The sequence below is a fragment of the Garra rufa genome, chromosome 3, assembly GCF_049309525.1.
Source record: "Garra rufa chromosome 3, GarRuf1.0, whole genome shotgun sequence".
Taxonomy (NCBI): domain Eukaryota; kingdom Metazoa; phylum Chordata; class Actinopteri; order Cypriniformes; family Cyprinidae; genus Garra; species Garra rufa.
The window spans coordinates 53655916-53668678 of NC_133363.1; the positions used below are offsets into that span (position 1 = coordinate 53655916).

Sequence of the window (12763 nt, forward strand, 5' to 3'; positions counted from 1 at the left end):
GCTATATTTAAGTGTTTTCAGTTCATTTGCCATTATTTTATTTTGTTCTCAGGATGGAGACTGCTCTCATGCCAGCACTCAAGATGTTCGCTCTTCATACATATATTCTTATGTCTTGCATATCATGTAAGTAACATATACATTTACATGATGTCATTTATTTATTTATTTTTTGTAGCTCTTAAATTACAGTTTATATTATCAGAATAACAATTTGAGTTTAAAAGTTTAATTAAAAAATACATATGAATTTCTTAATATTTGCTTTAATGGTAGCAGAAGTTAAACTGATAATCCAGCCTGGTCTCATTGTTTAGGTATTTATACGTAATGTTTAGAGGCACAAAACGTACATTTTTGTACACTTTTATTGATGCCAACACATGCAATTTAGAAGTATTTCAACGTTTAAAAAGTACAATTAGCTACGTATTTTTTTTAGCTAAAAATGTTAAAATATTTACACATCTTTTATTTCATTAAGAAATTCATATCAATGCCTTTAAATCATTTTATTAATAAGGGATTTAGGTTTTTAGCCTCCTTAAACTACCCCCAAACCTAAACCTACGCATTTTATAGCAAATATGCAGTTTTATCATTTTATTAATAAGCGATTCAGATTTTTAGCCCTCTAAACCTACACCCAAACCTAAACCTACCCATTTTATAGCGAATATAAACGGATATAAAACGTGACTGTCCAAAATATGCAGGAAAATTACCATTTTAGTAACAATATAGCATACAAATAAAATAATATATAATAATATAGTAATGAAATAATGCTGCGATTTCAATTTTCATATAGGATTTAGTTTTAGGTGTCGTCAATACACCAGTATTGTACGTTAAAATGCAAAAAATACATGAGTATTTGTATGTTTAGATGCTGTAAATACATCAGTATTGTATGTTTTAGTGTCTAGAAAAACCTATGTAAAAGGTACGTTTTGTAGAACCACATTTTATGTAAAATTACATACGAATTATCATGAGATCATGCTGCATAATCATGTTTTCTAGCATAATCTGAGAATAATCCAAAGAGCATTTGCAGCAGAAGAACATCTGAGCGTCTCTACAATAGAGTTCACACGATGTCACAAAAGTGCTTATTTGGTTAGTGACAATAACTTGAAGCATTTTTTATTTTACATTATAAAAACTTTTAACTAAAAAAATTAATTCAAAATTTAAAAAAAATCTTAAATGTTCATTATGCCTCAGAATTTAGGACTCCACTACACACATATATATTTACAAACAAAAACTGTGCAAAATGATTGACTTTCCAGGACTCATGTGCACTTTTCTTTCTTTATTTCAGGTGTGTGTATGGTCCCCAGTGTTTTCCAGCCAAATGTCTCAATCACAGCACCAGTCGGTGGTTCGGTCATCCTGGAATGCCACACCACTGCTGATCCGGTTGTGGTCTGGTTTTGGCTGAAACAAACCCCAGGACAAGAGTTAAACCTTATAGTTTCCACATATTACCAGAAGATAAAACTTCAAGAAGAATTTTCAGATGAATCACGACTTAACTTTAAAGTCGATGACAAGAAATCTGCATTAATATTCACCAAGATAACCTCCAGAGATGCTGCCTATTATCATTGTGGTGTACTATTGTATGAGAAGCTGTACTTTGGAGGGGGAACTTATCTGACAGTTATTGGTGAGTGCAAAGCCTGGAATGTAAAAAAAAAAAAAATGTTTTATTATTACTGCCTATACTAAAGTATGCTATTATTCATTATAGATGCAAAGCCAATTAAAGTCATTCAACATCCCCTTTTGGATTCGCATCATGAAGGAAACTCAGTGACTCTTCATTGTTCAATTTTTGGTGAGAGTTGTTCAGGAGGGCAGAGTGTCTACTGGCTTAGATACAAACCAAGTGAGTCCAATTTAGGATTAATTTACACTGATGGAGACAGAAAGGATGAGTGTGAGAAGATCTCTATGACTGGATCAACTGTACAGAGCTGTGTGCACAAAGTCCCCAAAAGCCTTGCCAGCGATGAAACGTACTTTTGCAGTGTGGTCACATGTGGAAAGCTAATCATTGGAAATGGAACCAAACTGATAGCCGATGGTAATGCATGGTTTATTGTTCACATATCTATTTGTTTGTATTCTGGCAATAGATTTCCAAAATCAGTTAGTATTTGGAGACTTCAAAAATTAGGAAAAAAAAGTTATTAAAATTATTTCCATTTTAATTGTTTGTATTTAGATTTTAAAGTTAAGCCTTTTTTCCCAGTTGTTCCCCAGAAAACAATGACCTATATCATCACACTGCTCTCTGCTGTGTTAGTGATATCGGTGATAGTGAATATAATCATGGTGCTGTTATGGAGAAGAGCTACACACAGAGGTAAGCACATTTTTTTAAAACTCACAAAATTACATTGTCTAAAAACTGTTAACAAAAATATAAATTTTACCATAATTAATTATATGTTATGTGCACCTTGCACCACAGAACCAATCTTAAGTAGCACAGATATATTTTGTAGCAATAGCCAAAAATACATTGTATGGATCAAAATGATGCCAATAATCATTAGTATATTAAGTAAACATATTAGTATATTAAGTAAACATATTATCACCAATGATTTTATATATTGATTTTTCATTTCTTTTTATGCTACATTTTTAAGGTGTTGACCATGTGCAGTCAACCCAGGTAAGCTTATACTTTTTTTAAGTGCATAAACTATAAGTATAAAAACAATAACAAAAACAGACAATAACAGGATTGTGTTTTGTTAAAATTATATTAAAATGTTCTTATTAGACTGCAGACATAGGCTCTGAAAATTATGCATCGCTGAAGTTCTCCTCACACCAGCCTACAGAAAAAATGAAAAGCCGTGAAGAGGCAACCTCTGTTGTCTATGCATCTGTCCGTCAAAAAAGAAGCATCAAACAAGGATTTCCTCATTCTTAATGCTTGCATTTTTTAAGAATGGTGTTTTCTATCTGTTTTAAAGTTTTAAAGGAATATTGCATCATGTGCTCTAATATAAGCATTGGATCATTCAGCTGCAAGACAAAGTCTTCAGTGTGGATTACAGTCGACAAAGTGATGAGGAAGAGATGTCTGTTGAGGTCTTTTGTAGATATTTTGGAAACCCTTTAGAATACCGTCATTAATGAATAACTACCTCTATTAACATTATAGTAACTACTAACTAACAAGAAATTCTGATTAACGAATCGGTAAGTAATAGTGCTCAGTTGAATGTGGTAGTTCACTATTAGCTATTAGTTAGTCAATAACTAACTACTATTTTTCATATCTACTGGAGAACTACTAAGGTGCTTCCGGCTTTGCTACTGTTCGGACGCTCTTGCTTACTGCTCCGCGCTTTGCTCCCTGTTTATGAACTTTTCTCATATTTTTCTAAGATTTTAACTTCAGCATATCAGCACAGTGCTCAGACAACACATTTTTGATACAAACATTACGAAAAAGGAGACTTTTTGCCTCCCACTGCCAGCAGCTTACATTCCGGAGACGGGAAAACACAGCTGCCTACTTTCAACAGATAAGAAAGAAAATGCCTCTTCTGGAATTTACTTGCTGCACAAACTGCCACAGACTTCTACAAAAGATTGTGGTTTTAGAAACAAAGTTACTTGCTGGACTTCCAAAACAGGCGGAACACACAGAAGATCATCATCACGGACACCTTCAGCATACAGCCGGTGAGTCCTGTGAATCTAGTCAATATCGACAGTTTATAAGTGTAGAGGAACAAGCCAAAACTGATCGACACACAAATCAATGGCACAAACAGGGAGCGAGACCCAAAGGCACTCGAGACATCAGACTGTCAAGAGTATCTCGTATTGCTGCGGTAGCATCCTCTACCCCAGATATGGCTATGACAAGGCTTGCAAAAACTGGTGTTTTACCACCCCCTATACTGCTTGAAAATTAATGTGGGCGAGGAATCCCCAAATGTGATTGAACATGGATCGTATCAGCCAGCTGCTAACATTGCTACAAACAGGCGTGCAAGGTTGAGCAGACAGCGGCACTCAGCTCAGAGCGCAGCCGAGCCCAGGACTCTGATAGTGGGTGACTCTATTATCAGAAATATAAGTAGCAGAACTCCAAGACTCAGCACCGAAGGACGACTTTCTGGTAAAATGCCAGGGAAGCCAGGACAACATATTTCAGCCACCAGAAACACTAGAGCCAGAGCTCCATTCACCAGACATATTATCCCTCTCTCCAGCATCTCCACTTCTAAGCTTCTCACAGAAAATGGAGGAACTGGTATATGCTGGAACAAGACTCTCCCACTCTTTTGCTGCAAGCCCCCAGTTATCAACTAAAAAACGGCAGGCACCACAACCACCAAAGCCTGTGGGTCCAGCTCGCCCTCCTCCTCCTGTGAGAGCTCTCCGGCCGCTGCGACAGGGCCCAAACCCTCCTGTGTCTGCTGTGAGTGAACCAAAAACAACTGATAACAGCCCTCAGTGATATGTGTCGGGTCCCCGCTACGATAGCAGCAACAATCAGGAATGTTTACATAACAAGCGGGAACCCAGTGTGCCTGTAGTTTTCCCTATTTCTGTTTTAATATGTGATAGAAAGTCTAAGGCCGTCTCAAGTCGTACGGTTGACCCATCTAATCTGAGGCCTATTAGGCATCAAACTAAAATTGCTCTAGAGACAAAAATTAATTCCATCAAGCTAGCGTTTTTAAACATTCGCTCACTAAAAAATAAATCACTTCTGATCAATGATTTTATAACCACAAACAACCTGGATTTTATGTTTCTAAATGAAACATGGCTATAAGACAGCTGCAGCACAACAGTCCTCAATGAAACAGCCCCTCCTAACTTTACTTTCATGAGTGTCTGCAGAGCTGTTAGGAGAGGTGGAGGTGTAGCTGCTCTTTTTAAAGATGTCTATCAATGCAAGCAATTTTAATGTTCACATAGAAAATGCAGAAATCAAAACCACAAAAGAAATTATAACGGTTTTGAACACTTTTGACCTGATTCAGCATGTGCATGGGCCTACACACAATCGTGGACACACTCTTGATTTACTCATCAGTAAGGGTCTAAAGATTTCATCCACTGTTATCAAAGATGTAGCACTATCTGATCACTTCTGTATTTTCTTTGTTATATTGATCTTTGCTCCTGATGAATGTAGATCTGTCTCTGTCAGAAAGAGATGCATTAACGATAACACTAGTGTGCTATTTATGAAGGCTATATCTTCAATGCCAAGCATTTCTGCAGACTCTGTTGATCTTATCCTGGAGTCCTTCGACTCAAAAGTTAAGAATGTCACTGATGACATCGCACCTGTGAAAATCAGAAAGATGTCAGGCAGACAGAAATCGCCGTGGAGAAAATCAACAGCAGTATACAGAATATGAAAAGACAATGCAGAAAAGCTGAGCGGATTTGGCGGAAGACGAAACTTGAAATTCACTAGAGCATCTATAAAGACAGCCTTCATGCTTTCAATGCTGAACTAGGTAAAGCTAGACAAATGTTCTTCTCAAACCTTATAAACAGCAACTTAAACAACACTCGCACTCTTTTTGCTACCGTTGAGAGACTAACAAACCCCCCTAGTCAGATCCCTAGTGAAATGCTCTCCGATAGCAAGTGCAATGAGTTTGCTTCCTTCTTTTATGAGAAGATCAATAATATCAGAAAGACAATTAGCACACCCTCAAGTTATGCAGAGGTCAGACAGATTCGACCGCAATTTCAAAAAGAAGTCACTATGTCTACTTTTGAAGCAATCGATAGCAACATTTTGGAAGAAACGGTACAGCACATCAAATCGTCAACCTGCTACCTTGACACACTTCCCACATATTTTTTCAAAAGTGTGCTTAGCTGTTTAGAAGCATATCTCTTAGAAGTGGTGAACACCTCACTTCTTTCTGGGACTTTTCCAAACTCCCTGAAAACTGCAGTTGTTAAGCCCCTTCTGAAAAAGAGAAATCTTGATAACACCATATTGAGCAACTATAGACAAATATCAAATCTTCCTTTCATAGGCAAGATTATTGAAAAGGTTGATTTTAATCAGCTGAACCACTACATAAACTCAAATGGATACCTCGACCACTTCCAATCTGGGTTCATACCACATCATAGCACAGAGACATCGCTCATAAAGATAATAAATGATATTCGCCTAAATTCTGATTCTGGCAAAATATCAGTGCTGGTATTACTAGATCTCAGTGCTGCGTTCGACACAGTCGATCACAACATTCTTCTACATAGACTGGAAAACTGGGTCGGGCTTTCTGGGATGGTTCTCAAATGGTTCAGGTCATACTTAGAAGGGAGAGGCTATTATGTGAGTATAGGAGAACATAAGTCTAAGTGGACGTCCATGAAATGCGGAGTCCCACAAGGCTCAATTCTGGCGCCGCTGTTGTTCAGCCTGTATATGCTCCCACTAAGTCAAATAATGAGAAAGAACCAAATTGCATATCACAGCTATGCAGATGATACCCAGATTTACCTAGCCTTATTGCCAAATGACTACAGCCCCATTGACTCCCTCTGCCAATGCATTGATGAAATTAACAGTTGGATGTGCCAAAACTTTCTTTAGTTAAACAAGGAGAAAACAGAAGTCATTGCATTTGGAAACAAAGATTAAGTTCACAAGGTAAATGCGTACCTTGATGCTAGCGGTCAAAAAAACAAAAAATCTTGGTGTGATTCTGGAGTCAGACCTCAGTTTTAGTAGCCATGTCAAAGCAGTAACTAAATCAGCATACTATCATCTCAAAAACATTTCAAAAATTAGATGTTTTGTTTCCTGTCAAGACTTGGAGAAACTTGTTCATGCCTTTATCACAAGCAGGGTGGACTATTGCAATGGTCTCCTCACTGGCCTTCCCAAGAAGACCATTAGACAGCTGCAGCTCTTACAGAACGCTGCTGCCAGAATTCTGACTAGAACCAGAAAATCAGAGCATATCACACCAGTCCTCAGGTCCTTACACTGGCTTCCAGTTATGTTTAGGATAGATAGATAGATAGATACTTTTACTTGTTTATAAAGCATTCAATGGCCAGTCAGTTAGTAATATCAAGGGTTCACACAAAACAAGGGGAATCCGCTTTTAGCCATTATACCGCACACAGTTGGAATCAGCTTCCAGAAGATATCAGATGTGCTAATACATTAGCCACATTTAAATGCAGACTCAAAACTCATCTTTTCAGTTGTGCATTTATTGAATGAGCACTGTGCTACGTCCGAACAGATTGCATTATTTTATGTATAATCCTTTTACTGTGCTAATTAATTTTAAATCAATTTTTTAAATCATCTTAAATGTTCTTAAATTCTCAGTTTTTATTGTTGTGATTATTATTTTAAATTTTTATGATTTTTATGCTATTATGATTTTAATTCCTTTTATGTACAGCACTTTGAATTGCCATTGTGTATGAAATGTGCTATATAAATAAACTTGCCTTGCCTTGCCTAAGAACTACTATATAAATGTTCATAATTAATGTGAATAATGCAAAATGTATAATTAATTCTAAAGTGAAAATGATGGTAACCCACCAGTAATGAATTAGGTATTACCAAATCTGTCAGAAAAAAATACTAATTCTTTGGATCAGTATTCTAAAGTCAAGATCATGATAACTCCCTAGTAATGACAAAAGTCATTAAAAAAAAATGAGGTTTTTGTAAGGTTCTGGATAGTAATACTTCTGATGGCTTTGGTAACACTCGAGTAATTACTAGTGGACCACCATGATCTTAACTTTAGAATACTGATGTAAATAATTAGCAATTCCTTTAGAATGATGTAGTAACACTTGAGTCATAACTATCCAAAACCTTACATATCCCTCAAAAGCTTACAATGATTTCAGTCATTACAAGGGAGTTATCATGATCTTGACTTTAGAATATTGATCCAAATAATTATTAATCCCTACTAAAGTTCTTGGTAATTCTTGAGTCATTACTAGTGGGTTACCATGATCTTTAGTTTAGGATGAATTACACATTTTGCATCATTTATAATTATTAATAACCTCTATAGTGCTTAGTAGTTCTCCGGGAGATATGAACAAAATAGTAGTTACTGATTAACTAATAGTGAACTACCACATTTAAACGAGCATTATTACTTATTAATTCGTTATTCAGAATTTATTGTTAGTTAATAGTAGTTGCTATATGTAGTTATTCATTAATGATGGAACAGTATTCTAAAGTGTTACCGATTTATGTTGTTGTTGTATTAAAAAGCAATAAGAATGTATGGTCATCATGTAATTCAATATCTACATTTTTATGTGTCTCAACTTTACACATTAAAACATGGGGGGGGGGGGGCAAATTGTGTGTTTACAATAACTTACTATTAATTTCAGCACCATGGAGAGGGTCTGCATTTTGCAAATGAGTAAACACTCTTTCAGTCCAACTTGTTTGGCGTCAATAAACAAAAATATCTGTATCATTAAAAAATAACCTAAAATTTACCCAAACATGAAAAATGGAAATATTGTCGTTGGTATGTTTTTTTCTAAATCATTGTTGCAGCATTATGCAAACATACAGAAATGTACTACTAGTCACCTCCAGGTGATGGCAGTCAGAAATCACTAGTGCACACAAAAACAGATAAACAGATATACTCTTTATACACTATAAACATGTTATAGCATACATTAACTTTCATTTTTGAACTTAATATATAACAAGTTAATCATCAAATGTTTTTTGTCCTCTTCTATACTGCTCTGATGTTTTAGTATCATCATACAATGTACTTGTCCCAAAATGTTATTAATTTTATATTATAGTTCATATATCATAAAATATTTGTAACATATTTGTTGAGATTTTTTCATGGCATCACCCTAAGCAGCTCTTTAAAATTCATTCATCTGGCCTGCTGGCAAGACTGAAGACTGAAGATGCAGTTGTTTACATACTATACAGTACTTAACAGCTTGCTTCAGGAAACGGGCAGTAATGCAGAGAACCAATAGAGTCACATGATGAAGTCATTCTCTACCTCAGAGAGCAAATTGATTCGTAGACTCAGAACCTCATGTAGCCACAAGTGCAGAAGACCCAGGAAGAAGATAAAATGAATAATTACATCTACATGATTCTCTTTCTCTTTCTTCATGAAGTCTGTAAGTAAAAAATTCAATATCATTCAGTCAGTCTAATTTACTAATTATCTACATGTCATTTTTGTTCATAATTTTTCCAACAGGGGAACATACTTGCAGTGTTGCTCATTTGGATCAAGTTTTAACCGTAAAAGAGGGAGGCAATGTATTGTTACCCTGTCTTATTTTAGATGATCAGTTACACCGAGCACTATGGTATAAACAAGTTCTTGGGGAGAAACCTGTCCTAATAGTGTCATCATATCACCACTCTCAACCAAATGAATTTTCTTCTAACTTGGAAGAAAGTGACCGATTTCATGCAGTGCGAAAGGATGATAGTTTTAACCTAACCATCCTGAGGACTTTGAAATCTGATTCCGGCACCTATTTCTGTGCCTCTGCCTTTGCCAATGTTATTTACTTCAGCAATGGAACTGTTTTGCTGGTTAAAGGTGAGGGTTATGATATTGATTGATTGATTGATTGATTGATTGATTGTGATTTAATTTATTATCAATGTGAATTATTTTTCCTCTTAAAGGTGCAGACCTCAAACCTGCTGTTATTCAACAGCCTGTGCTTGGTGTTATGAAGCCAGGAAACAATGTGACTCTGCAGTGCTCAGTGGAAGCAAAGAAGTGTGAGAAAGGAGTACAACTAGTCTACTGGTACAGACGCAGTTCAGACACAATCCACCCAGGAATGGTTTATACTCAAGAAGACATGAACAAAGAGTGTGGAAAGAACTCCGCAGCCTCCTCTTCTACGCAGAGCTGTCTTTACAGCCTTCCCAAGATGAATGTTGGTCTCTCTGATGCTGGACTATACTACTGCGCTGTGGTAACTTGTGATGAAGTTTTATTTGGAAACGGCACAACGTTGATCATTGAAGGTAAGTGCATTTTATTTTATATTTGATATCATATGGTATATGATAAATATATGATAAGATAGATTAGCCCAAACGCTTTTTTGTTTTTGTTTCTTGAACTTTCTGTATTCAGATGCGTGCCATACTTTTGGTTTAGGAAGTTCTAATAATATTAATATTAATATTAATACCACTACTACTTTTGTTTTGCATTTTAGCTTTAAATCCGAATAGATTTCAATTTGTCCAATACAATCAAATAGTTAGCAGTATGGAAATCTCTAACCTAAATGTCATGCTCTTCATTATCACATCCATGCAGGTTTTTAAAAAATAATTTAATGTGCAAAAACGTATATAGTATTTGTAGTACTGTATGTGTTTCAACAGTGACAAAGTATTTGCTGAACCAACTGTCTAAATTCATAGTTGCACAATGTTTCTTGTGTTTCAGATGAATTTAATAGTGAGAGGATGCAGTATTTTATTTTAACTGGCCTTGCAGTTCTGTGTACAGTCAGTTTTACCATCAATATTTTGCTCTGTATACCATTCAGAAGAAAAGGTAAGACACCATTTCTTCTTAATTCGAGCAATCTATCATCATTACAAACCTAATCCTGGAAATAACTTTTCTGTAATAGAAAATGCAATACTGTGTTCATACAAACAGAGCAGTGTAACTCTTCTAATGCTTTGACTTTTAACAGACAGAACACTTCAGCAAATCCAGACTGCTAATGACGATACAACAAGAGTTCAGGTTTGGACAATCAGATGTGTAAATAACAGTTAACTCTTGTAACTTAATAGAGCACTAAAAAAATGAAGTCTCCTAATTCTTTCTTCTAGTACCGCAACACAGATGACATTAACTATGCTGCCCTGAACCTTTCCGCAAAAAGAGGTCAGAGGAAAAGGACCTTAGAAGAGACAACGTACTCCGTACCGAAGCTGCGAGACAAGATCTGAAACGTATTGCTTCTGCTTGTCATAATATTTAACATAATATTCCATATGTGTGTCTCTAAAGATCTGCCTATGCATGTCTGTGGTTATTCTGCATTGTGTTAATAAGAAAAGTAATGTGAGTGTTAACATTTACACTTCCGGGGTGACGGCGTGCACAATTTTATAATGCATAACCACATCCTGCAAGGGTGTAACTAGATGTGAAAGTGCTGTGATCATCAACTTGAATAAACCTCTCAACATTAAAAAAATTAGAAATTTAGGCCAACTTTTTAATTCGGTCATTCATCTCTAACACATTATGGTTACTTCCTCTATGACAGAGCATGCCGTGTTGAATAGTGTATCCCATAATGCAATGCACTCATTCTGACCTTTCATTTCCAGTGTTATGAATGTAGTAGAAATAATTTCAAAAATAATATTTAAACATATACTTCTATACTCATTATTTGATCAGACTGACAAGAATTAAATTCAACAATGTGTTTTGAGTGAAACACGATATTTAATGTGGGGAAAAACAAAGGATTGCGAAAGGTGCTAGAAAAGTGCTGGCTTAGAGTACAGGGGAAGGCTTAAAAAATAAGAGAGATTGGTAATGCTGAAAAAATTGGAAAAGTAATTTTTTTCTTTGCAATAATGTTTAACTAGATGTTTTAACAGAATTTTGATGACAAATGTATTTGCTGATACATGCAATATGATGAGATCATGTGACAATGTAGCATAAAACACTGAACTACCAGGTGATGGCAGTGAGGGATCACAGATATAGAAAAACAGACACAGATGACTTGATTTCCAGCATATTTTTGCTTATGTAAAGCCACGTACACAATATTTTTTCATCATTCATCATGCAAATGCTTCTATATAAAGACTTACAGTAGTAAGACATCATTGCATTCATTTGAATTTTTAAACATGCCTGTTGTTTATTTTATGTTCATAACTCCTTATGTTTTTATAATATAAATATAGTTTCTTTCAGGGTTTTAAAATCATGGCTTTTTAGTCTGATTGTTGTTTAATGTTGAACTAGAAGCTAAGCAGGTTCCACTAAGAAATTCCATGTGGATTTTTTAGTTGCTTGTTGCACAACCACTAAATATGTATCAATATCACCTCTGAAAAACTATAATATTTTCATCAAAATATTTTAAGAATAAACTGAGTTTGTGTTTTTTTGTGTGTGTGTGTGAGTTCACATATGTCAGCTATTGGCCTTACTCTGGCTGGTGTGCTGATGTAGAAGCTTATTAGTGCATTGAGTTTTAACAATTATGTAATATATGTATAGCTTCATTTATACTGTTTAAATTCTTTTTGAGGCTATACATGAACGTGAATATCAGAACAGATATTTTACAGATCATTAAATATCATATGATAATGTAACACATTTGTTAAATGCACAAGTTAAACAAGGAAATGGGCAATGACTTGTAGGCTCAGAGAGCCAATGCAATGATGTGATAGTACTTCCACTTAAAGCAGAGGAAAGGTTTCAGACAATCTAAGGTTGAGCACTGAAGGTCATATGAAGATGTATGTCATTCTCTTCGTTGCATATGTTCTCCTTTGTAAGCCATGTAAGTACAAAACTTAAAACAGTGATGGTTTCACAAGTTTTTCTTAACCTTTCTTTACTAATCGTTGTGTCGCTTATGTATCAATGAATGTCTACGCATTATTTTACAGCAATGCAATATTCTACAAGTATTCAGCAGATGAAAGATG

At 35.4% G+C, this 12763-nt stretch overlaps 1 protein-coding gene across 1 annotated transcript; it reads left to right on the forward strand.

The window, feature by feature from the left end:
- Nucleotides 1-9146: 9146 nt before the first annotated feature.
- nitr4a (novel immune-type receptor 4a) lies at nt 9147-11020 on the forward strand. The gene is made up of 6 exons (XM_073836684.1): nt 9147-9195; nt 9279-9629; nt 9719-10069; nt 10503-10613; nt 10759-10811; nt 10901-11020. The coding sequence occupies exons 1-6, from the start codon at nt 9147-9149 to the stop codon at nt 11018-11020; spliced, it is 1035 nt and encodes a 344-aa protein (XP_073692785.1).
- The last annotated feature ends 1743 nt before the right edge of the window (nt 11021-12763 follow it).

Bases quoted from the DNA above. Each gene is read 5' to 3' on its own strand.
- nitr4a (XM_073836684.1), top strand. From the start codon at position 9,147: ATGAATAATTACATCTACATGATTCTCTTTCTCTTTCTTCATGAAGTC. The intron at 9,196-9,278 runs GTAAGTAAAAAA...TTTTTCCAACAG, and splicing joins TCTCTTTCTTCATGAAGTCT to GGGAACATACTTGCAGTGTT. The intron at 10,614-10,758 runs GTAAGACACCAT...GACTTTTAACAG, and splicing joins TATACCATTCAGAAGAAAAG to ACAGAACACTTCAGCAAATC.